General features: G+C 42.0%; 1 protein-coding gene across 1 annotated transcript in view; it reads right to left on the bottom strand.

Moving 5' to 3' along the window:
• Window positions 1-593: 593 nt before the first annotated feature.
• The window catches only part of GNL1 (G protein nucleolar 1 (putative)), a 33,864-nt gene continuing 8,723 nt past the window's right edge, over window positions 594-25,734 (bottom strand). The window contains exons 3-12 of the mRNA XM_040323463.1: window positions 24,303-24,439; window positions 21,229-21,380; window positions 17,936-18,007; window positions 13,818-14,025; window positions 12,771-12,866; window positions 11,253-11,444; window positions 9,359-9,537; window positions 6,733-6,880; window positions 6,490-6,630; window positions 594-2,725 (exon numbers count right to left, since the gene is read on the bottom strand). Of these exons, the coding sequence (XP_040179397.1) occupies window positions 2,454-2,725; window positions 6,490-6,630; window positions 6,733-6,880; window positions 9,359-9,537; window positions 11,253-11,444; window positions 12,771-12,866; window positions 13,818-14,025; window positions 17,936-18,007; window positions 21,229-21,380; window positions 24,303-24,439 (1,597 nt within the window). The 3' untranslated portion in view covers window positions 594-2,453. The remainder of the gene's footprint in view (window positions 2,726-6,489; window positions 6,631-6,732; window positions 6,881-9,358; window positions 9,538-11,252; window positions 11,445-12,770; window positions 12,867-13,817; window positions 14,026-17,935; window positions 18,008-21,228; window positions 21,381-24,302; window positions 24,440-25,734) is intronic.

Raw genomic sequence — 25,734 nt, 5'->3', positions numbered from 1 at the left:
ATAGAAAAGAGGGAGAGGGACCTCGCCTGTGGAATGCACTACCAACCACCATCCGACTGGAGTCGGACCACTTGGCCTTCAGGAGAAAGATTAAAACCCATCTCTTCTGAGGTCAAGGGGTTCCTTACCCATGAAATGGATACAACGCCCAGAGGCGATTCAGTTCGCATGTGTTGCGCTTTACAAGTCTCTCTCTGTGTGGAGTTACAGACAGAACAGGAAGTGAGGATTTCGCAGAAGAAATAAGGACATTTAAAAGCAAAAATGGAAGGATGAGGTAAGTGAAGGAGGACTGCACCAAGGTAAAGAAAGCCATTTAGGGGAAAAAAAAAAAATTGTACCTTTACAACCCCTTTAAGCCCCATTTATATTCAAAACCTGACAAGCGTTTGAACCCTTTTCCCTATCCAAAACTAAAACAAAGATTTGGCTAATCACACATTTCAATGGCCCGTCTCCTTTCACTGAATGTGAAGAACATGCAGCACACTTAAAAAATGAACTTGTCACCACCAGACGCCAATCACGGGCAAAAGAAGTGAACGTGGAACAGGCTTTTTAAATGTACCAATAGTAAAAGAGGCCAGTTAGGATTCAGTAAATATAGTTGTATTTATTTTGTATACCGCAAAATAGACATCTGAAGCCATGAAAACAAAGAAATTGGTTAAACAGGCCTTGCAAGCTTGAGGCAAGAGGGAGTACCAGATATGAGGTAGGGCTGTCACTCTTGTGGAATATTTTGCAGGCCTCACTCATATACTATAAGCTTACCATGAGCATGTGACCAATTCCCTCCAACACTGCAAAAATTCAGTTACTTGCAATTTTTTTGTGTATGCTATACAACTCCACATGCCATGCACCCCAAGTCCATCAGCACCAAAATACCCGAAGATTCATGGAATTTGGTCCATCAAACTCCTACAGCTTCATTTGTGGGAGATGAACATTAGTCAGTTTTCAGACTGAATTGTGTCAGGAAAAAAAAATACACATTCATTTTTTTTTTTTTTTGAGCATATTGGTCCCCCAATCTCTCCATCAAAGCATGGTTAAGCAAAAAAGCACAAGCGATACACAATGTAGCCTAAAGAATGCAGCTTAGCCCTCTCATAGTACACCCAAATACCTTACGTATTGCGGACTTCATCCTCAGTTTAGAGACGACCCCTCAAATTTGGTAACTTGTCGTTAACAAAAGATTACGAAGCTCTCACTGAAAGAAATTGTTATGCTGGTGAACGAATGGGCCCCAAGGGCATTGGACTTGGGAATGCAAATAGGTTTAGGTCTAATTTTCTAGATCACTGATTAGGTGAATAAGAATTTCTAATAGCTCTGCCATTCTCTTTCAAAAGCCTTTAAAAAAAAAAAAAAAAGAAGGTTTAAAAGATTTTGACTTTAAACTAGGTACAGTTCTTGCCAAAAGGGAACCAATCAAATTATTCCTTTCACGTTTCGATTGGAGTGCTAGGGAGAATCTGATTGGTTAACCCGGGTGGCGAGACTAGTATTTTTTTTTACATAGGCAAGAGGTCCATTATCATAACTACTGATCTGCCATCTACAATGCACAGGCAATGACAGGGGGAATCCCTAAGGCTAGCCATACAGTACATTATACAACTTTCCTTTAGATTTACCAAAACCATACAATATGAGGTCACACCTAAAACGTTTTCAATATGGTATGCAATCAGGCAGGCCCTTGCACTACCTAGTTGCGGATAAATCTAAAGAAAATTGTATAATGTATGGCGAAGCTTAAGGCTTGCAACACACAGGACACATACATTTTAGCATGCACGATTAGAAGTATGATTCGGAGTGTATTTCATGGACTTGCACGGGGAGAAGGCAGACTGACGTGCTGAAAATGCAGCAAGAAAAAAAACCCTTTTCAACAGACATTGATGAAAGGTATTGGGGTGAACATGCCCCATTGAAAACATAGGATTGTCTCACATACGTGCATTTAAACTATGCAGGAATTTTTTTTTTTAAATCACCCAGTGCAAAGAGGCCCCGGTTCAGTTACCCATCACTGCAATCCCATATGCCGATAGCAGGCTTGTATTTAGAAATCCTGTGGCTCCAAGCACAGTTGTTGTAAATACACCCATGGCTATTAGGTAAACCCTACTATTTTGCCAAAAAAATAAATGCAAGGGAATGACCAACCAAAATGTGAGGAATGTAACATTTCAAACCCGTCAAAATACAAAAAAAAAAAAAACACTATAATCCATTTCGCCAATCTTTGTGTAAGTTTGGAGTGCAGAAAAAGCAATAATGGAGCATACGTTATCAGCTTTCCAAAAGAAACTGTACGAAATGGTCTTTTTCTTAAACCCCCTGCAGACAGCCAATTACCGGGATGCTTTAAAAAAACAAAAGCCAACAGTTTGTCCTCTTCTGAAGCATAGCCAGGTCAAACTCACATCCAAAACTTAACACTCATCTTCCCCAAGAAGGGCGTAGGGGTTATTATCAGCACTTTTTGCTTTGACACTTTTTTTGGCATGAGACTGAGAGGCGTCCCCTTCCTCCTCTTCTGCATCTTCCTCCTCATCTGCGTCCCGGTCTCTCTCTTCTTCTTCCTCCCCCGAGCTAGAGATCTCCTCCTCTTCCTCGCCACCGGAGGAGGATCGACTGTCAGGGCGGGCCCTGGCTTGCATATGATTGATCATTTCCAGTGTATCTGGGTGTTGCTCCCATGCCTCTATAAGGGAGGGGGAAAAATGAAATATTTAAGCTGTGTCCTAAACAGGGCCTCAACATTGAAGGAAGCAGCCTTTATATTAAAAAAAAAGTATGTGCAAAATAGTGATCTGTGTAAATGGAAAAAACTTGCGTGCTGCCATGTGAAACCTCAAATCAGTAATATTGTGAACAGCTGCAACCACTAGGGAGTGCGCGCAAAACACCAACATATATAGCCAGATTGAGGTAGCTTTACGCCGGCGTATCAGTAGATACGCCGTCGTAACTCTGAATCGACGCCGTCCTAAATTTAAGCGTATTCTGCAAACCAGATACGCTTAAATTAGGCTAAGATACGAGCGGAGTAAGTCTCCTACGCCGTCGTATCTTAGGGTGCAATATTTAGGCTGGCCGATAGGTGGCGCTTACGTTAAGTTCGGCGTAGAATATGCAAATGACTAGATACGCTGATTCAGAAACGTACGAGCGCCCGGCGCATTTTTGTTTCCGTATGGCTTTTTCCAGCGTAAAGTTAGTCGAACAAATAGCTGGCCTAGTCAATGTTAAGTATGGCCGTCGTTCCCGTGTCGAAATTTGCAATTTTTACGTCGTTTGCGCAAGTCATCTGAATGGGGCTGGACGTAATTTACGTTCACGTCGAAACCAATACATCCTTTGCTGCGTACTTTGGAGCAATGCACACTTGCATATGTACACGGACGGCGCATGTGTCAATCACGTCGGGTCACCACCCATTTACATAAAACACGCCCCCTCATCATTTGAATTAGGCGCGCTTACGCCGGCCCCATTTACGCTACGCCGCCGTAACTTAGGAGGCAAGTGCTTTGTGAATACAGCACTTGCCTCTCTGACTTATGGCGGCGTAGCGTAAATACGATACGCTACGCCACCTGAAAGATGCACCGCCATACCTGAATCTGGCCAATAATATTTAAAAAGGAATATTGGTGCACTTGAGCTCCATGCACACTGGAGCAGATAAACTGCAGTTTATGCGTTTTTTTTTTTTCAAAGCCCATAAACTCCACTCTATGTTAGCCTATGTGTCCATGCACACAAGGACGTTTTACAGCTTTAATGAGCAGTGGAGTTTATGGGCTTTTTTCTGAAAATCGCGTTCAAAGTGCATTTTTTTTTACGTCAAAACCGCTAATACACGTTCAAAAAAATGTAGCTCGCCAGTATTTTTTAGCCATTAAAAAAAAAAAGGCTAAAAAGCGCCAACGCTGAAAAAACGCTATTGCAAAAACTTTAAAAACGTTGAAAGGCTCCCTGCAAAGCTACTGGCGTTTTTTATAGCATTTTGTAGCGTCCAGTGTGCATCGAGCCTTATTCAATAATAATCATTAATTATAACAAAAAAAAGAAAAATTAATAAGAATCAGTGAAAATTGGAAAAAAAGAAATGAAAAGGTGAAAAAACGTGGAACAAAGCAATAAATAAAGTTAAAAAAAAAAAAAATGATATATAATAAAATTCAATGCAGAAAATGGTAAAAATAAATAAAAAATAAAGTGTCCAAGTGCAAAAATATATAAATATATGGATGACAAACTTGATAGAGAAACCAACTCCAATGGCGAAGACAGAAAGAGCCACCACCAGTGTATAAATTGGCCGCTCACCTCCAGATATGACCAAAAGGTCATAACTTTATACAACGTGCCTCTTACACAACCGTCACTCAGCGGCTTTCCCATCGGTCTGCCCCTCTCCGGTGTCCTGCCGTATAACGGAGCGCTGGTGGCGAGCCGCCGTGCTGGGTGGTGAAAGGGCCGGTTCTGCAAGAGGCACGTTATCGAAGCGATATCCTGCATTATCCGCTTGCAGACCATATACTGCATATATACGGCAGTAAATCGACTCTCCTGCGCTAGATTACATACCTAGTACGTGATCCAGCACTTCTGGGTTACGGGCACGCTACCGCCGGCCCACTCCCATGGTGATTATTCATAATGGGAGACGATCAACAGGTACTGTGGACTCGATGTCCGCTGGCACCTGTCAATTATTCCCTATACAGGCAGAACGGCAGTCTAACTATGTAAACAAGGCAGACTGCCGTTCTGTCAGCGGGAAAGACATTGATCCTGTGTTCCCAATAAGCAGGGACACAGATCTCTGCATTGCCCTTGTTTAAGCACCTTCAACAGTTTAGTAAAACACAGGTTAGGAACACATTTAACCCTTTGATCGCCTCTGATGTTAACCCCTACCCAGCCAGTGTCGTTAGTACAGTGACCGTGCATATTTTTAGCACTGATCACTGTATTGGGGTCACTGGTCCCCAAAAAGTGTAAAAAATGTCAGTGTCCCGACTGTCTGCCGCAATATCACAGTCCTGATATTACTGGAAAAATAAATAAATTAAAAATTCCATTAAAATATCCAATAGTTTGTAGACGCTATAACTTTTGTGGAAAACAAAATATATACACTTATTGGGATTTTTTTTACCAAAAATATGTAAGAGAATACATATTGGCCTAAATGTATGAAGACATTTCATTTTTTTCTTTTTTTAATTAGATGCGTTTTATAGCAGAAAGTAAAAAATATTGGGGGTTATATATATGAAAGGCAAATCCATTTTGCACTACAAGATCCGAGGGGGACATGCAAGGAAAATAAAAAAACAGCATTTTAGCTTGCACATGATTGCATGATAAAAGCAGCAGAGCTTTCCCTCAGATCTACAGCGAATTACACTTTCAAGTGCACTTTCAGTGCAAAGTGGATTTGCCTTTCGTAAATAACACCCATTGTGTTTCTTTTTCAAAACTGACAGTCTGTTTTTGTTGGTGTACGAAGAGAGGAAATGGATAGCCGCACTCCAATAACCAAAAAGGTTGTCTTTTATTCAAACGAACAGCAAATAATGATTTTGCCATGATTAAGCACTAGCTTAGTGCGAAACGCGTCGGCTATTCCCCTGTTCCTTTGCTGTGACCTTGTGAAGTGATGTATTTGCTGTTCGTTTGAATAAAAGACAACCTTTTTGGTTATTGGAGTGCGGCTATCCATTTCCTCTCTTCGTATCTCATGCATGGTCAGTGCATTGCCAGCACCCACGGTATCCTGAGTCAGTCTAACTCTACATAGCGGCCCACCTGGAGCGGTGATCCTCTTTTTTCTCTGTTTTTGTTGGTAGTGCAAAAAATAAAAAACCTGTAGGAGGTAATTAAATACCACCAAAAAAAAGCTCCATTTGTGGGAAAGAGAGGACATATGCTTAATTTGGGTACAACGTCGCAAGACCACGCAATTGTCAGTTAAAAGTAACGCAGTGCCGTAACACAAAAAATGGCCTGGTCATTGGGGGTGGGGGGTGGGGGGTTAAATCTACCAAAGTGGTTGTTTGTGTTTCACAAGCTTTTCCTCCCAGACACTGGAGCTCACAGTGGGAGGGTTTCAGGAATGGAGGCAGTGCTGTCAATCCAGAAAGCAGTGTGTAGGACAGCATGTGGCCAGGTGCTGGTTGACAAGCTACAGGCTCGGAAATTATTATTGAGAACGCTGATAGTCAAACCCTCTTCAACATTTTTCATCCCACTGTAACGCAAGCAGGCACAGTCTACATGAGAGTGGCAACTGCTTTGAATTTAAGAAAGGTGAAGCCTTGTTGACACACCATCACAGAAAGCTGCATTAGGTGTACTTCATTGGCAGACTCAACAAGTATGTCAGGCTTCGCAGAAGGACCAGGAAAACAAGCAACTTCATTGGCCAAAAAAAGAAAGAAATTCAGAAAATACCTTTACGACACGAGTAGCCTGGAGGCCTCATGCATAAACAAAGTCGTCCATCCACGGCAAGGCGCAGCAAACTGTTGGCAGCTCGGTAGGCATCATTACGTGCGGCTTTTGCAGTTTTATATCCACGTTTTTCAGCCCAGGCTGTGCACATAAGTGGGGGAAGGATAAGAACATGGAAATCCGTAAATAACTCTAATTTCAGGTCTACAAGATGAACATGCAAACTGTTATTCAGCTTCTTACCATCACAGATGCCCCATGCTGTCCAACCCTTCTCGCCTTCTGGATAAGTCAGTTTGAGGAGTCTGGGTACAGGTACTCGGCAAGATAGGTAGCCCACGGAGGTATAAGGTTCTTGAATTTGTGCAATAGGGTATATGCCAGCAAGCAGCTGTGGGAGAAACCGCAAGAATGGATTAAAGCTTCTTTGAAGTCTCATACCTGTATATTTATAGCCCTTGTTCATTTTGGACAAGTAATCCGCCAGATTTTTTTTTTTTTTGCCATCCGTGTCCCATTTTGAAGATTTTTCTCCACTTCCTGTCCCAGTGCCAAACAGGAAGTGAGAGGAAATCCATGCAAATTAAAGTGGGAATAGCCTTGCATATGTAAGATATATACATACATACATACATACATACATACATACATACATACATACATACACACACACACACACACACACAAAGAAGAAGAAAAAAAGGGCATGAGCTCAGTTGAAAGATCAACACCACATCCCCAGCATTTATGAAGAAAACAATAAGTGGGACTTTAAAAAGGTGTTGAAACCTTCTCACAAAAGTGAATACCAGTACACAAACATTTAGGTAAATAGGTCATTTATTACAAAATTTATTAAAAAGAAGCATTGGGGGTATATGTGCCCCTAAAAAACATGAACTTCCACAACCCATATTCCAACCAAAACACCCCTAAAGATAGAGGCCCTTCCTTATGAACATAGTGAGATCTTTGGTCTTTAACAGATAATCGTGACAATATATCAAAATTTTACCAAATAGGAAGGATCGCTTACACAGACGCGTTTCGTCTTGTCGGCTACCTCAGGGGCTCAGGGAGTGCTCACCGAGCAACCACATGGAGGCACATCCTGGAGCAGCAGCTATCATCACGGGGGTGCTGGTATTTCAATTAAGCCCATCTTTCTAGAGCTATGTATTTGTATATAGCCATCTGCCTTCATCTTGAATCTGAGGTGCACTACAGGATATAGACCGGAAAGGGCCTCTTTGGATTTGACAACATAAGAAGCCATTTCCTTTTTCCCCCCTTTCTTTGATGCACGGTGTTCATGGCTCCCTGGTGGGGTTTTCAGTCTGTGTCATCCATCCAGTGCCTTTTTGATACCATCTTATACCTGCCCTGCGCTTGGCTACATTTGGAGAGATCAGTGTGCTCACTGGATCCCCTTGAGACAAGTTATATTCATTCAACCCTTTCTAAGCGCACCCCCTGAGGAAGCCGACAAGGCAAAATGCGTCATGGCGAGTTATTCTTGCCAGATGTGAAATTTTGATGCATTATCACGATTGTCTTTTGAATACCAAATAGATCTCACTATTTAAATATTCATAGGAAAGGACCTTTATCTTTAGAGGTGTTTTGGGTGGAATATAGGTTGTGGAAGTTCTTCATGTATTTAGGGGTACATATACTCACCAATGCTACTTTTTAATACATTTTGTAATAAAAAACCTATTTACCTAAATGCTTGTGTACCGGTAATTATTTTTCTATATATCAGTTCATTGTAATGGGATCTCACAAATCAATCCTATATGCAAATGATCCAAGGGTAAAAAGATTTAAATACAAAGAATGGCATCAAAAGTCTTTTATAGGTTAAAATAGTTTACAGCGGTGAGCTTGCATATGCAAAGTTACTCCCACCGGTAATTATTTTGTGAGAAGGTTTCAACACCTTTAACGTCCCATTTCTGAATTTACCCGTTTTCCCAATATATTTTTTCCCTATATATTACAGCACCATCTTGTGGTCACTTTGATATAGCGCTTCGGTTTATGTGTTTCTTTAGACAACGATAAAAACGGGTAGGGGTTATTTATTTATTATCCCTCTTCCACTGTATCCATAATTTAAAAAACATTTAGCAACTTACACGGCTGATGATTTAAAGAGGCACATCTAAGTATGCAGGCATCTGGGGTAAAGCTGTCCACACAGACCATCCTCCACACCGCCGACTCTCACCGCTGTCAGTCTGCAATAGTGACCGAAAAGACTACCCTGCAGTAGAGTGATCTGAAAGCGAGGCTTGAACTGCTCGTGAAAGGGACGACATCAAATGGCGGTGTGGAGGATGGTCTATGTGGACAGCTTTACCCCGGATCCCTGCATACCAAGATGTGCCTGTTTTAATCATCAACCATGTGAGTTTCTAAATGTTGTACCGTCATTAAATGTACCCATATTGCTACACTTGGAGGCTCCTCTCTTCTATTTTATACTCAGTTGTGATATGACGCTACTCTTATAGCAAGACATCGCTTGTATATCAAGTCAAAATGTATTAAAACATTTTTGCTTGTCTTGCAAAACGCTCTCAAACCAAGGTTTTACTGTTTTAAATGGGACTTTGACGATATTGTACCGTCCGATTTATGGTTTTTGACATGTTATATTAACTATAGATTTGATTTAGTAGCACTATACCTTTCTTTTCCTTTTTAAGAAAGTTTAAAAATGGTTTTAATCACTTTAAAGGTGGAACGCACACATTCTTTAAATGGTTCTGTAATTGGCACCATTTTGATTTACACACATTTAGAAGATGGTAGAAGAGCAGGTAAAGGAGTACCCCGCACATTTCCTGGTACAGGGACTTACCTGCTGTTGCTTATCTATCAGTGATGGGAAGATGAGGCCAGGGCAGTCACAAAGGCGTACTGTGGGTGTCAGGAAATAGGTCTGGAAGTATTTGGTGTGACCAGGGGTCCGAGAAACACTGACAATCTTCCTGCCCACAAGACCATTGATTAATGACGACTTCCCTACGTTTGGGAATCCTGTGAATGGGATTAGAAAAAAAAAAAAAAAAGATAGAACAATGAATTCACAAGTCTGAGAATAGGGGCGCTTTTATTTAGGTCATTATTTTTAGTCCAAACACACACACACACACACACACACACACACACACAGTGCCTCCACAGCAAGCAGCCAAACTGCGAGTCGGCTCTATATGGCGCCTGCGCACTGACTAGGAGCCGTGTAGAGCTGACTGCGCAGGTGCCGTATAGAGCCGACTCGCAGTTCGGCTACTTTCGGAAACTCGTGACGCACCTTATCCGCCGGGTGGAAAATAGCAATACGGTATGTACAGCAAAAAAAAACAAAAAAAAACAAAAAAACAGCATACTGTAAACGTTGGAAGTATGCAGAATGTAATGTTATATACATGTTTTTAGGGTGAACCTCCGCTTTAAGCTTTGACAAACACCTAGAAGCGGATTGGTTTCCATGCAGAGCTACACCAAATGTTGCACTTTAAAGTCTTAGTAAATGAATCCCTTATGGCCCATACACAGAAAATCTTATGAAAAATATTGCTTTTGAAGCAATCGTACGATAATCTGACCGTTGGTACACAGCATTCGAGCCGATCACAACAGTTCATCCAATATTACCCGATGGGACAAGCACGAAAAAACTATTTTGCACGATGTCAGATCGTGCGATTTTCGTTTAACCACTTAAGGACCGCCTAACGCCGATATACGTCGGCAGAATGGCACGGCTGGGCACAATCACGTACCTGTATGTGATTGTTAAATGCCCAGCCGTGGGTCGCGGCACGCGCCTGCGACCCGGTCCAAAGCTCCGTGACCCGACCGCCGCTGGAGTCCCGTGATCGGTCACAGGAGCTGAAGAACGGGAGAGGTGTGTGTAAACACACCTTCCCCGTTCTTCACAGTGGTGCTGTCATTGATCGTCTGTTCCCTGATATAGGGAAAGGCGATAAATGACGTCACACGTCCAGCCCGCCCCCCTACAGTTAGAAACACATATGGAGGTCACACTTAACCCCTTCAGAGCCCCCTAGTGGTTAACTCCCAAACTGCAATTGTCATTTTCACAGTAAACAGTGCATTTTTATAGCAGTTTTTGCTGTTAAAATGACAATGGTCCCAAAAATGTGTCAAAATTGTCCGCCATAATGTTGCAGTCACAAAAAAAATAAAAAAAATAAAAATGTATTAATAAAAATCCAATAAAACTATCCCCTATTTTGTAAAGGCTATAAATTTTGCGCAACAAAAAAAAAAAAAAAAAATCGATAAACGCTTATTGCGATTTTTTTTTTATAACAAAAATGGGTAGAAGAATACGTATCGGAATAAACTGAGGAAAAATACTTTTTTTTTTTTTATATATTTTTGGGGGATATTTATTATAGCAAAAAGTAAAAAATATTGCATTTTCTTTCAAAATTGTCGCTCTATTTTTGTTTATAGCAGAAAAAAATTTATAAACCGCAGAGGTGATCAAATACCACCAAAAGAAAGCTCTATTTGTGGGGAAAAAAGGGCACCAATTTTGTTTGGGAGCCACGTCGCACGACCGCGCAATTGGCATTTAAAGCGGCGCAGTGCCGAATCGCAAAAAGGGGCCTGGCCCTTTGCCTGCATATTGGTCCGGGTCTTAAGTGGTTAATCAGCACAGTTGTTTAAAAAAGGACAGCCTTTGCCCAGGCATCCACCTGCAGGCAGTTATATCGTACCTACACAGCCGATGGTCAATACGCCGTCCTTGTAGCGCTCTGTGCTGGGGGCTCCCAACTCTGCATCAGTGACTTGCTGAGCCAGAACAGCATCGCCATCATCAGATTCCTTGTGGTCATCATTTTTGCTACCAGGACGGCACAGTGCTGCAGTGTCTCTCTCAATCTTCTCTCTCCAGCTAGAAAGATCAACTGAATGGGAAGATAGTAAAAAGGAAGAAACGTAGGCAGGTGAGAACATAATAACTGTGCAGTTTTGTATACTAGAGGACAACAATGGCAATTATAAAGTTCCAGTAAATTTAAAGTGGATGCAAACCCAATCTCATCATTTCTAAAAGACTTCCATAGTGCTGATCTAGAAGGGTATAAATACACGCCTCCTGCATGTACCCTTACCAGTCAAATATCGCCCCTTTAGCTGTTTGGAGCCCTGCAATACTCCAGATTATGTGGGCAGGTCTGTTGTCCAGGGCTCGGTGGGTGGAGTCATGGTGTCAGTAGACTCCTTGCCCACCTCTACACTTCCCTTGGCCAGGCATCAATATTTCTTACACTGAACTTCTGCTGGTCTCGCCCCATGATCTCTAACATCCAGTCAAAACCCAGGAAAGTCACCACATGACTTCAGCATGCCCAATCATGCTGAGGTGTGCAGCAGCCAATCCTGGGAGAGCTGAAGAAGAAAGGAGTGGGGAATACGAAGTACACAGAATGCCTCTAACACGCCTGCATGAGATAAGGAAATCACCTGTCACTCACAGAAAGGGGGCAGAAACACACACCCATTTCTCGGTCTGTTTTTATCTTACTGAAGAAAGATACGAGGATTGCTCAGAGCTGGATTAACTCTTCGTGGCAAGACTGGGCACAGATGAAATGACATCCTCTGCTGTAACAAATATGAGCATTAATGGGGAGAGGGGGGGGTGGATGATTGGGATTTACATCCACTTTAAAAAGGTGAACCTGAAAATGACACAATTATGGCAACGGTCATTGCTGAATGCAAGGGCAATCCCCATCCTTGTTCAGCTGGCAACTGAGCCAGTGACCTGAGACAAGTACATAGGTTGGAAGTTCTGGAAAAAAAAAAAAAAGCAACTCTGACCATCAAAGCTATTGGAGTTTGCCAAGCATCCAATTCCAAAACTATGGCCATCAAGATAGTTGGCTCCTCTTTTGGGCTTTGCACAAGGACTGTGTGTGTGGAAGTGTGTGTGTGTGTGTGTGTGTGTGTGTGTGTGTGGGGGGGGGGGGGGGGCTCATTCAGCCAAACAAGTGTTTGTGAAGTCAGGTAATGGAGTTGGCTTTGTGCACAGTCATGTTGGAACAGAGAAGTGCCTTGCTGGAATGCACAATTGTCTATGACTTTGTACGCCAACATTAACTGTACCCTCCAATTGAAATACCTTAACTCAATTTTGAAGGATGTCCATATCCTTTTGACCATATAATAAGTGTGATAGTCAGGTGATCATATAGTTAAAAATGGCCTTCATATATGTCATGTCTTACCTTTCCCAGATGTGATGACCTCACAAGCTTGCAGCAACTGATTGGGGCCCAAAGCTACATTCCAACCTCGACGTCTCTTTCTACGCTTCTTAAACACTGGCAGGAGGAAACAAGTAGAGGGAAGCAAAAAAAAAAAAAAAAAAAAAACAGTGAGACCAGTAGCAAAAAAAATAAAATAAAAAAATACCACAACAAAAAAAAAAAAAAAAAAATGATCAATGGAGTAGCAGGTAGAGAGCAGAAAGATTGTCAGTCATAAGAAAGCATGACAATCGGTTTCTTGAAGAGTTCACTGATTTTTAGTGAGATTGTGACAGACAAATCTAAACCTAAGTGACACTTTTTGGGGACCAGTGACACCAATACAGTGATCAAAAAAATAAATGCACTGATCAGTGTATAAATTACACTGGCAGGGATAGAGTTAACACTAGGGGGGCAACCAAAGGGTTAAATGTGTTCCCAGGGTGTGTTCGCTGGGCTTATTAGGACAACGCTGTTCCTGATCACTAGGAACGGCAGATCTCCATATTGTCCCCTGTCAGAACGGGGATCCGCCTTGTTTAAATAAGCAAATCCCCATTCTGCCTCAGTACCATGATCATGGGTGGCCGGCATACAGAGTCCACGGGATCCACGCATGCACTGCCCCGGTTTGAAGGGGGCGCACTGACCATCACAAGCAGACCAACATACAGGTACGTCGGTTTGAGCAGCTGAGCCGCCATGCCACAGTATATATGGTCGGCAAGTGGTTAAGATGCTGATACCATAGAAAGACAGGGTCTCATGTTTACTTGAGAACCACAGTCTGAGAAAATATATACCAATGAAACCAGGTCAGCGTACAAACAATACATGTATCATATCAGTAGGAAAAAGCCAACAATATCACATTTCTAGCAAAAAGATGTCATACAAATAAAATGGATACTAGAAGCAAATACTCCAGGGGAGTACAGCAGATATGAAAAGAAAAGGAAGGAAATTATGAAAAACAATGACAGGATAGTTGACACCAACTATTCACATTCCGAAGTTAGATACCTGCGGAGGGGTCCTGCTCTTCCTCTGGATGTCTGGGATAGGATGTGAAACAAATGACATGAACATGAGGAAACATCTCCTGAAAATAATGTTTCCAGGCCACCACCAGCGATGGAGGGGCCAGATCCGTCTTATTGAGAACGACGATCAGAGCCCTTTCAAGGTCTGCAGTCACATAGTCATACAGAGCCGGAGAGAAATGCAGCACCTAAAAAGAGACACTGAATGTTACTCTGAATATCTTGTATTTAATTTACTTATAAAAAAGAGCTTTACTAAACAACACCGCCTCTGCTCCAGCCCTTCATCCAACGCAAGGCTGAAGATGGACATTTACGGTTACCCTTGAGTGATGATTACTTCTTGGAACTTCTCTGTTGAAGGTGCTCTTAGTGTGTGTGTGTGTGTGTGTGTGTGTGTGTGTGTGTGTGTGTGTGTGTGTGTGTGTTGCTTCGGTCCATCTGTCTACACACTAGGGGAGACACTTGAGATAGATAAAACTAGGAGCTTACACAAGGCTGAGAACATTCTCCCTGCCCCACGCGTGATAGTGTCAGGAGCCTAAATGACCAACCACCAATTACCAGCACTTTGAAGAGGATGAAATGGGAGACCCAAGCATCACTCCCAAGGGCTGAACTGAACAGTGGGGGAGCAAATGGAAAATGACTATGAAGCTGAAGAGGGGGTGGCAACTAAAGCTGAAGTTTAAACTGCTTATATTTTGCCTTCTCCGTTTCCCAGTTTCCTCCTCAACATGTATAGGTTTTTTTTTTGCATGTCTACACGCACTATAAAAAAAAGAGGACCGGGCCTGTATTTATTAAATTGCACATCATATCAAAAGGTTGTCACCTTAAAGAAGAGTTCCAGCCCCCAGCAAAAAGCCGCGGACTTTTAATATTGGGACACTTGCCTGTCCAGGGATCCCACAATGTCGGCACCCCAGGCGATATTCTGATCAGCTTTTGGGTGCTGCCGCTGCCATTTGTGGTAAGGGAAACGGGCAGTGAAGCCTTCCGGCTTCACAGTCAGTTCTCTACTACGAATATACGAAGCGCGCTGTGTTCTCTAATTGACCTGGCAGCGGGAGGGGGGGGGGGGGGGGTTCGGCGGCGAGGTTGCTGCGGCAAGGTCTCCCGGAAGTGGGGGACAAGCATCTGTCAAAAAAACAGGTACCCGCGCCTCCCTCCCCCTGAAAGGTGCCAAATTTGGCACCGGAGGGGTGGAGGAAGCAAACAAGTGGAGCTTACCCCTTTTGGGTGGAGCTCTGCTTTAACCACTTCCGGACCGCCGCATGTACATATACGTTGGCAGAATGGCACGGACAGGCACATGAACGTACCTGTACGTGGTCTGCTTGACGTGGGTCCGATCGGGACCCCCCCCCGGTACATGCGGCGGTTCCCGTGGCTTCAGGAGCGATTCGGGACGAGGGCGCGGCTATTCGTTTCTAGCCGCCCCCTCGTGATCGCTCCCCGGAGCTGAAGAACAGGGAGAGCCGTATGTAAACACAGCTTCCCCGTGCTTTACTGTGGCGGCTGCATCGATCGAGTGATCCCTTTTATAGGGAGACTCGATCGATGATGTCAGACCTACAGCCACACCCCCCTACAGTTGTAAACACACACTAGGTGAACCCCAACTCCTACAGTGCCCCCTGTGGTTAACTCCCAAACTGCAATAGTCATTTTCACAGTAAAACAATGCGATTTAAATGCATTTTTTGCTGTGAAAATGACAATGGTCCCAAAAATGTGTCAAAATTGTCCAAAGTGTCCGCCATAATGTCGCAGTCATGGAAAAAAATAAAAAAAAATAAAAAAAAAAAAAAATCGCTGATCGCCGGCCATTAGTAGTAAAAAAAAAAAAAATAATAATAAAACTATCCCCTATTTTGTAAACGCTATAAATTTTGCGCAAACCAATCGATAAACACTTATTGCGATTTTTATTTACCAAAAATAGGTAGAATACGTATCGGCCTAAACTGAGGGGAAAAAAAATATATATATGTTTTTGGGGGATATTTATTATAGCAAAAAGTAAAAAAAATATTGCATTTTTTTCAAAATTGTCGCTCTATTTTTGTTTATAGCGCAAAAAATAAAAAACCGCAGAGGTGATCAAATACCACCAAAAGAAAGCTCTATTTGTGGGGGGGAAAAAAAAGGATGCCAATTTTGTTTGGGAGCCACGTCGCACGACAGCGCAATTGTCTGTTAAAGCGACGCAGAGCCGAATTGTAAAAACCCCTTGGGTCATTTAGCAGCATATCGGTCCGGTCCTTAAGTGGTTAAGCATGGACTGTAAAGGAGGAGAAGGAAGTAGCTGAAAAAGCCTCTCTCTCTCTATCCTGAAAGCAGAACTCCAGGCATTTAATTTTTATTAAAATGTGCTGTGTACCTGTCGTTAACTCTCATAAGGTGTATGCCACCTCCAAGATTGCTGCGGTTTCTTTATTACTACCATTTACATTGATACTGGATTGTAGAGCTTCCACTCTACTTTTAGCACTGTGACTGAAAGCAGACACTCTCTTCCATAGAAGCTGTGCTGCCATTTATCCGCTCCCATTGTCCATTTACATAACTCTTTAGATTTTCTGAATGATTCCCAGAATACAAGGAGAGTGGACAGGGGAAGAAAAGCAGCGGATTAACGACAGTATGGCTTCCGTATATAGGAGCCGCAGCTCTCAGTCACAGAGCTGGAAGTAAAATGAGTGCTATATACTATCTGGCATCAATTAAATTGTAAAATGAGTGAGCTTATATGCATTGTTGTACTGGCATGGCCCACCACATCAGATACCAACTGCCTGCAAGGCCATTCTCCCAAGGGGCGGGCAGGTGTACAGATTTGACCAACTGTGGCATCCCCTTGATTTCCTGAAGGAGGCTGAAGGCTGTAGCTGGGCTCCCTGACAACCAACAGGCTCTAAGCTACTGCCTAGTTTGCCCTGTGTATATTCTGACTCAGCTAATGCCCGAAACAAGTTAGAACTGAACTACATAGGATGGGTTTTGCACAGCACAGCTCTATCACTCTGTCAGTCCCACACTCAGACTGGCCAAAGGCAAGCAGATATCTCCGGGAAGAAGAGAGTCATTTGGCTGTGCTTGCAGTGTCAGGACGATCTGCTGTTTGCCATGCAACTCAAATGATGTACAGAAAATATTTAAAAATAAAAGCACCTTTGGTAATATGTTACACCCATATTTAGTGTGCAACGTGTAACCAAAGAGAACCTGCCTGTGCCCCTCTGATATGATAGTGGGCAGGAGGATCTTCTCTCCAAAGTTAAAAAAAAAAAAAAAAAAAAAAAAAAGAAGGAGTGCTCTGCCCACACGGCTGTCATCCATTCACAGGGATCTGTGATTGAATGAACTACAGCTATTATCTTCGACCTCGGCTGACAGCATGTAGTTCTCAATGAACTGAGAAGGCGCTGGCAAGTGCTCTTGTAGTTCATTGATCCTCCTGCTCTCCAGTAACTGTCCGAGGTGCAGGCAGACAGCTATACTGAGATTCTGCCAGAGCTCGACATTGCATCTGTGATCTGCCGATTGTGGGTACAATGCTCTGCAGGCTCCAAAAAAAAACAAAAAAAAAAACATTTTTTTACCTGCAAATAAATATGCATTTCATTTTTTTATTTTTATGTAAACTTAGTTAGCCTTTAACACTTTTCTTTCTTGTTCTTATTGAGAAGGAGCAAACAACCCTGTTGAATGCTAAACAGAGATGGGAAATTGCCTTGTATGACAACAAGCACATCAGGTCTTGATTCAATCCTTGCACAACTTTAGGCCATGGATTTAAAGATGGAAATATTAAAAAATTTATTTTTTTCACATCTAAAATGCAAGACAAAAATTTATGGAAAAAACACATAATTGTATCACTTTATACTGGCTGTGAGATTGTGCATGAAGGATTTGACTGGGGAAAAAAAAAAAATCTACCTTTTAAACAAACTAATGCATACCATCAGAGGACAACCGCTTGTGTTGTGCCATACAGAATTGGGCGATAGAACATCCAATGACTAGTCTGTATACAAAGCAAGTGCTGCAAAGCAGACACAATAAGAGATAGTGGTACACAATACTAACCGGGTGACGGATGTCTGTAATCAGCAGGATAATGTCTGACATCTCTAGAACTCTCCAGAGCTGACGCCAGGTCTAAAAAGACAAAGACAATAGAGGAAGGCATATTTTTTTCAATAGGCTTTAACTGTTTGTTTTCTTACAACTTAAAAGCAGATTGAACACACACACACACACACACACACACACACAAAATTTAGCAAAAAATCTGTTGCAAAACAAGAATCTTTTCTTTGAGATTTTAATATTTTTTTCATAAAAACGAAAAAGAGAAAAGGAGGGAAAAAAAAAAAAAAAAAAACTCCCAAAAGAGAATCTACTTAACAGATAAAGCATTGATGTGCACAGTCTGTTTAGATCATAATCATCTAATTATTCAAAAGACATCCCAGAGCAACTGCTATGTTATTGAACAATATGTTTAATATAGAAAAAATTAAAAATCCTATAGGAGACAGGCCTATCCAGGGAAGAAAAAAAAAAAAAAGGAAAAAAAAAAAAAAAAAAAAAAAAAGGGGGGGGGGGGGGGGTTTATTGCCAGCTTAAATTAGAGCATGGGGTATTCATCCATTTTTTCCCATATTATTTCTAACTTCCAAAAAGCATTGTGTTGAACATAGGTATATTTCTTAAACAATACAGATTTGTCCATTTCCTGAACCCAGTCCCCAAGGGTAGGGGGATTAGGTGAAACCCATCCAGGAGGCTATTAACTTGCTTGCCAGAAACAGCATTCTCATAATGACCACTGCCTCGTCATTTTCCAAAGTATTCGAATTTATATACCCAAGGAGACATAAGACTGGATCTGAAGTTAGCATGGTATCATATATAGACTTTATCACATCCTGCCAATACCGATGTTTTAGGAACCTCCAAAATAAAAGTATAAAAAGAAACCAGGAGATTTAGTACATCTTGCACATTTAGGATCTTCGTTCCTGCCTAAATATAGCATATACAACAACTCTGGAGTACGAGAGATTATATTATATATATATATATATATATATATATATATATATATATATACACACACACACATATACACACACACACACACACACACATACCGGTATATCTAAAAAGTTGAGCCACTCTATGGGTTGGAGATATAGAAAGAAACTTTACATTTTTCATTATGCAAAGACTCAGAAATGTAAGAAACAGTGCAGATAATAAATATGTATAAACAGTATTATTTGCTTGGACTATACCATCTAAGATACCCTTTTGATAACGAAGACTCCATTGTTGCCATCATTTTACCAATATGCGTTGTATTACTCATCTAATATGTAAGTGCAACCTTTAATTCAATTTTATATTGATTTTTACAGTGTTACACTATGGCGTCCCCTCTTCTCTTTTTTACATTTATACGTAACCTATAATACGGATGACCATCTCCTGCACTTCCTGGGTGAGAGATTCTCCAGCCTGTCTCCGGGTTACCGAATTTTGCCTTACAGCTATCTGCAGACCCCTTCTTTGAAGAGATTCCACACCAACGGTCCAAGCATATACCAAGCCTGATTGACTCTGGAAATTTACTTTTCACATACTTTCTGGTAAGCCTGCATCTACACTGGTGGTGGGATATTTTTCTGCAATTGAAAATCCAAATCACATATTCTGTCACTGGAAGCCAACAAATTTTTTCTTCATTTATTTTGTTCATTTTGAACTTTGTGGTATTCACCTATCACGTTGCATATTCTGGACTCTAACATATATTCATTTATTGTTTATTGTATGGGCCTTGACTTTATGTGCAACATATATTTCAACACTGTTTATGCGATTTTGATTTTATTGTCACATATTTTGAATTTTATTGTATCAGAGCGCTGCACTTCCTTTTTCATAATTTGGTTTTTGCTTCTTACTTTTCAGTAGCTGTGTTCAGCAGCTTGATACATACACTTAGCAGCGCAGTAATTCACACCACACCTTAATTGTAGATGTTGGAAGAACCACCTTTGCTCTAAGCTGTAATCTATGCAGAGCTGTTGATAAGTTTTCAGTACACCATCGGAATACAATTGCATCAGAGTAGTAATTCCCGCCCGTTCCCATATGGAAAATCCTTCCAGGTAGGATATTTTCAGGAAACGCTATTCGACTATAATGGTGTAAATCTGGTATGCCCCGAGATGCCCAGTATTGTTTTAGTTGACGGTCAGACTTTATAATTGCATCAAATGTAGGATAGGTATATTAGTTGATGGGCGCACTAGAGAAATCTAAAGCCAATAAGGGATTACCGTTCTGGACTAGGAAGCCAACTATATTGAAAGAATCCTGCAAGATGTTGAAGTTGAGCTGCCAAAATTATATAACCAGGGAATCTGAGCCAAAAGTCCCCCCTGAGCACTGGAATATTGCAGGTATTTGGATTTATTCTGGCAGGTTTTTTTCTGCCATATTAGGCTCCTAAAAACCACACTTACATTTCTTAAAATGTTTCTGTGAAATTAAGCAGGGTGAGTTTTGCAAATACAGTAATTGTGGCATCCGTATGGAATTTTTAGAAGATTAGTGCAGCCTGCCACAGGAAGTGGAAGTTTACACCAAACTTTATTTTGAAAATTACGATTTTGAAGTAGTAGTAGCAAATTGAGAAACATATTCCTTAGGATGTGCAGAAATATCTACCCCAAGATATTTAATCTTTGCGTCCACCTTAATCTATGATAGTGCGGGGGATCCAGATGAAGGTGTATTGGAAGTGATACAGACTTATTCCAATTGGTCCAAATTTCTCTATAGCAGACATTGCGGCAACCAGTGACCCAAGCATCAGCTAGGCACAGCAACATAGTGTCTGCGTACAGAGCTATTTCGTCCTCATTTACCCACTACAAAGCTGAAGGGGGTTCCATCTTTTAACTTTGAGGATGGGAAGGTTTAAAATTCCTGCAAAGTTTGTGGACAGATTATAGCCAGACAAACAAAATGTGGAATAATTGAAAAATGCAGCTGGCAAAGCAAAGCAAAACACAGTTTTTAAGAGAAACTTGACAAGAGAAATGTGGGGGGAGCAATTCAGAAAATACCATCTGCCTGGCTGTAAAACTGACCCTCTTGCTTCAATACTTGAAACAAATAGAAAATTCTGACCTTCCCAGCTAGAAAAAAAATAAATTGTTACTCGACAGAAAGGGATGGGCCAGCATAGCCGCCGCTCAAGAAGCACTTTTAGTAGCAGGTCAGCAATGGGAATCTCTGCATTACTCACAAAAAGTTTACGTAAAGCAAGGACGAGACGGCCTATTAACAATAATTTCTCTCACCTCCAGGTTGTGATCGAAGTAGCTGAGATCTCGAGGGTTGTGATTCTCGTAGATCTTCTGGAGATAATCTCTAAAGGACTTCTCCTCCTGTGATAGCACAGTCTCTTTGCTCATGTCGTAATTCCAGGCTGGTCGTTTTGGGAAGTCCAACACTTAAAAGGATAAAAAGAAAATAAACCATAAAGCAAACTATGCCAGAAGAGTTTGAGATATGCTATAAAAAGATGGTGTATCACCAATAAACAGACCTCATGCCCAAGCTTAGCTTATTCCATTGTGTTCATTGCTTTCAATTACCATCATCTGGCTCATAGCTCCCTAAGGGTTCATGGGAGAGTTAGAAACATTCAAATGCTGTATGTTTTTAAATGCTTCCAAGTTGCTTTGATTTGCATTTGATATGCTGTAGAAAGATTATGTAAATGCCTTTTTTATTGAGTTCATTAAATCTGTTGCCTATCAAGACGTTCTCTTAGCAGTTGCACTCCAGCACACCGTCAGTGGTATACTCGTAATTCCACCTGTTTTTGCTACCTTCTTAGGCGCATTCCCTCTTCCTGTCCCTGGGTGACAACAGACCAGTGGTGTCACCCAGTGAGGCTTGTTCATGCAAAGTGTTACAATCCTGTGTGCCTACACAGGTCTTCCTGGCATGTACAGCATTGATATGTACACCGGGACCTGGTGGAACGCTTTCACTCATGGCTGCCAAGTGAAGAACTTCATTGACAGCACATACTCTCTATTTTGTTACTTCCTAACCAATGACAAAGCTTCCAATTCACTCTCCGGTCATCTCTTGCTTGGACTACTTCAGCTCCCTCCTCACTCCCTCCCCTATTGCCAGTGGGACTGAAGAACTTGGAATCTAGTATATCCACCTGCAGAGTTCCCCGTGTCACTATTCTATACCTGGAATATGCACTGATGATAGAGAGCACTTGTGCGGTCCAAGACAGAATGTGGATCACCTTCCTGAGCCGAACCATCAACCACCAATTTAAACTCTGCAAAACCTCTGGGAACAGAGCCCTCAGGAAATCCAATGCCTGGATCTTCAAGTTCCAGACAGAGAATGATCCGCTACAAAAGACCGGGAATAGGACTGTATGTAGGGAATGCGCTTTGACCTAGATACAACTTCCTCCTGCAGAAATGTGGTTTTGGAACCGCCACCATTTGATTGTTTTATAAAAATGAGCCCATAATTTCTGTTTCAAGAGCCAATGCAAGCCTACCCACTACTGCTTTTGTTATTGCCCAGGTCTTGGTTGCATAGCTTATTTAATTCTGTGGGGTTTCTTTTTGTTTTAGTGAATAATATATCTCCACCACCTTATCTGGACTATATTTTTCAGGGCTCACTGTTGCCATCATCATGGAAACCAGTATACAAATGAAAATATATAGTGCCTTGAAAAATTTTCATACCCCTCGAAGTTTTCCACAGAACCTTAGGGACCAACCTGCATCATGTAGGCAAAGGAACACACCAGCCAGGTCAGGGAAAAAGTTGTGGAGAAGTTTAAAGCAGCAGGGTTAGGTTATAAAAAAATATCCCAAGCTTTGAACATCTCACGGAGCACTGTTCAATCCATCATCCGAAAATGGAAAGAGTAACTAACTGCAAACCTACCAAGACATGGCCGTCCACCTTAACTGACAGGTTGGGCAAGGAGAGCATTAATTGGAGAAACAGCCTAGAGGCCCATGGCAATTTTGGAGGAGCTGCAGAGATCCACAGCTGAGGTGGGAGAATATGTCAACCATTAGTCGTGCACTCCACAAATCTGACCTTAAGGCCCCTTTCACATGTCCGTTCCGCCTGTCCGTTCATTACAAGTCCGTTAACGGACTTGTAATGAATCCCTATGGGAACGTGTCTGTTAGCGGATGGAGCATCCGCTAGCGTCCGTCGGGATCTGGTTTTCGGACGGAAGAAAACCCTATTTTTCTTCCATCCGGCGGAACGGAACTGATGCAGACGGACAGACGGTCCGTCTGCATCCGGTTCCCCATAGGGCAGAGCGGAGCTGAGATAGGGCGGTCCCTGCACTGTGTGTGGGGACTGCCCTATGCGCCGAGAGCTCAGCGGGGATCCCCGCTGAGCCGACGGAGCGGACAGGACAAACTGAAAGGACGTCTGAAAGGACCCTTATGGAAGAGTGGCAAGAAGAAAGCAATTGTTGAAAGAAAGCCATAAGGAAGTCCAGTTTGCAGATTGCAAGAGAGAAGCCATGTGGGGGACACAGCAAACATGTGAAAGAAGGTTCTCCGGTCAGTTGAGACCAAATTTGTACTTTTTGGCCTAAAAGCAAAATGTTATACATGTGGCGGAAAACTAACATTGCACATCACCCTGTACACACCATCCCCACCGTGAAAAATGGTGGTGGCAGCATCATGTTATGGGGATGATTTTGTTTCAGAAGGGACAGGGAAGCTGGCCAGAGTTGAGGAGAAGATGGATGGAGCCAAATACAGGGCAATCTTAGAAGAAAACCTGTTAGAGTCTGCAAAAGACTTGAGACTGGGGTGGAGGTTCACCTTCCAGCAGGACAATGACCCTAAACATGCACCTCTGGGGGAATCTTGGATGGAAAAGAAAGCCAGAGCTACAATGGAATGGTTTAGATCAAAACATTCATGTGTTAGAATGGCCCAAAGTCCAGACCTAAATCCAATTGGGAATCTGTGGCAAGACTTGAAAATAGCTGTTCACAGATGCTCTCCATCCAATCCGAGCTTGAGGCCATTTGGCAAAGAACAATGGGCAAAAATGTCACTCTAGATGTGCAAAGCTGGTAGAGATATCCCAAAAAGGCTTACAGCTATAATTGCAGTGAAAGGTGGTTCTACAAAATCAAAGCCACACTTTTCAGAAATTTGTAAAAAAATTGGAGCACTATGGTGTGCGCTAAACGTATCTGCTATGGCCTGCGAGTTGATTAACGTCTCTTTGGCGGTGGGGTGGTGCAGTTAGGGAATGTGCGACAATACGCTGACGCATGGCGTTTCCATGCCTGGAAAAAAAAAAAAAAAAAAAGGCATATAAAATGACATTACAAAGTTACCTGATCCAGGTCTGTAAATTTTCATTATATCAACTTCCAGTTCGGTTTCTGGAACAGATTCCAGAATTTTTTCCTGTGCAATTTTCTTCCTCCGTTCAATTTCATCTTTGCTATCTTTCTCAAACTGAAGTCGATACCTGCAATAAATGCCAAGATCATAAGATGTCACCATCATTTACAGCAGACAATGACACTTCATATGAATGGATACTGCACATTATAGCATTACCACATCAAATAATTTGATTAAAAAAAGTAAAAAAGCAACTATATTTTTTATCATACATGAAAGTATACATGAAGTAATATTTTCCCTGTTGGGAGGGAGGGCTTTGATGAGAAATCAGTTGTCTAAAAAGACCCCCGATATCTTCTCTTTAGGACAGGGAAAGGATAGAGATTCAGCTGCACTGAAGATGAATAGACAGGAGACAGAGGCTCCTCCCCATTCATAAACTGAAGCATCGTAAACAGAGTAAACTGTGCATTCGGAAAAGGAAGGAGCCGGTAAATGACATTGTAACTACCCCCCCCCCCCCCCCACCGCCGCACCAATCAAGCATCAGGGCATTTGCAAGAATACAAGTATGCAAATGCTCGGTATCGACAACGATACTAGTATCGGGGCAACCCTTGGTTTTCTGTGTGTCCCAATCACACTGCAACACAGCCTGGAGCTGAAAGAAAATGCAGACATGCAGCATTCTATCACAGCACACCATACATGATCACATGTCGCTGTACAGCAGTGCATTGCACACCACACTGCCCCCCCTTAGCTATGATTAAGCACTAGTTAATAGTGCGAAACGCGTCAGCTGTATATCCCCATCCTTGCTGTGACTTGTAGTGCTTTTATCCTTTTACCAATAAAAGGCAACTGAAAAGTTTTTTTCTGGAGTGCGGCCGTCCATATATCCTATTTTTGCCCCCCTACCGCAACAAACAGCTGCCAGAGAGGTAAAGCGTTCCACCAGCTATCCATTCCAGTGTAAATTTAGCCTTCCTACACATATCGACATGACTATAAAAGTAGATCTTTTCAGTCCTCAAGCATTGAAACATAGTAGTGGCATCATAATCCATCCATTTACATCTGCTTTCTCCAAAAGCTCAGTTATACGCAAATGTTTATTTTTCTAGAAAGTCAGCACCTAAAACCTCATATCTATTGCCAACACCAGTCGGGAGTAAGAGGGCGGACGCCTGGTCCAGCTTGACTGACTCCTAGCTGGAGTCCACAGGAAGCTATAACAGAGAAGCATCACAGAAGGGTAGGAAGTCCACCTTACCTCCGGAAGATTTACCCCACTTTAAGACCAGGCCTTTTTTTTGCGATATGGCATGGCGTTACTTTAACTGACATTTGCGCCATCATGCAACACTGTACATAAAAATACATTTACGTAATTCTTTTCCCCCCAACAAACGA

Source organism: Rana temporaria, chromosome 9 (assembly GCF_905171775.1).
Source record: "Rana temporaria chromosome 9, aRanTem1.1, whole genome shotgun sequence".
In the NCBI taxonomy this organism is placed as follows: Eukaryota; Metazoa; Chordata; class Amphibia; order Anura; family Ranidae; genus Rana; species Rana temporaria.
This window is presented reverse-complemented; position numbering and strand designations above follow the sequence as displayed.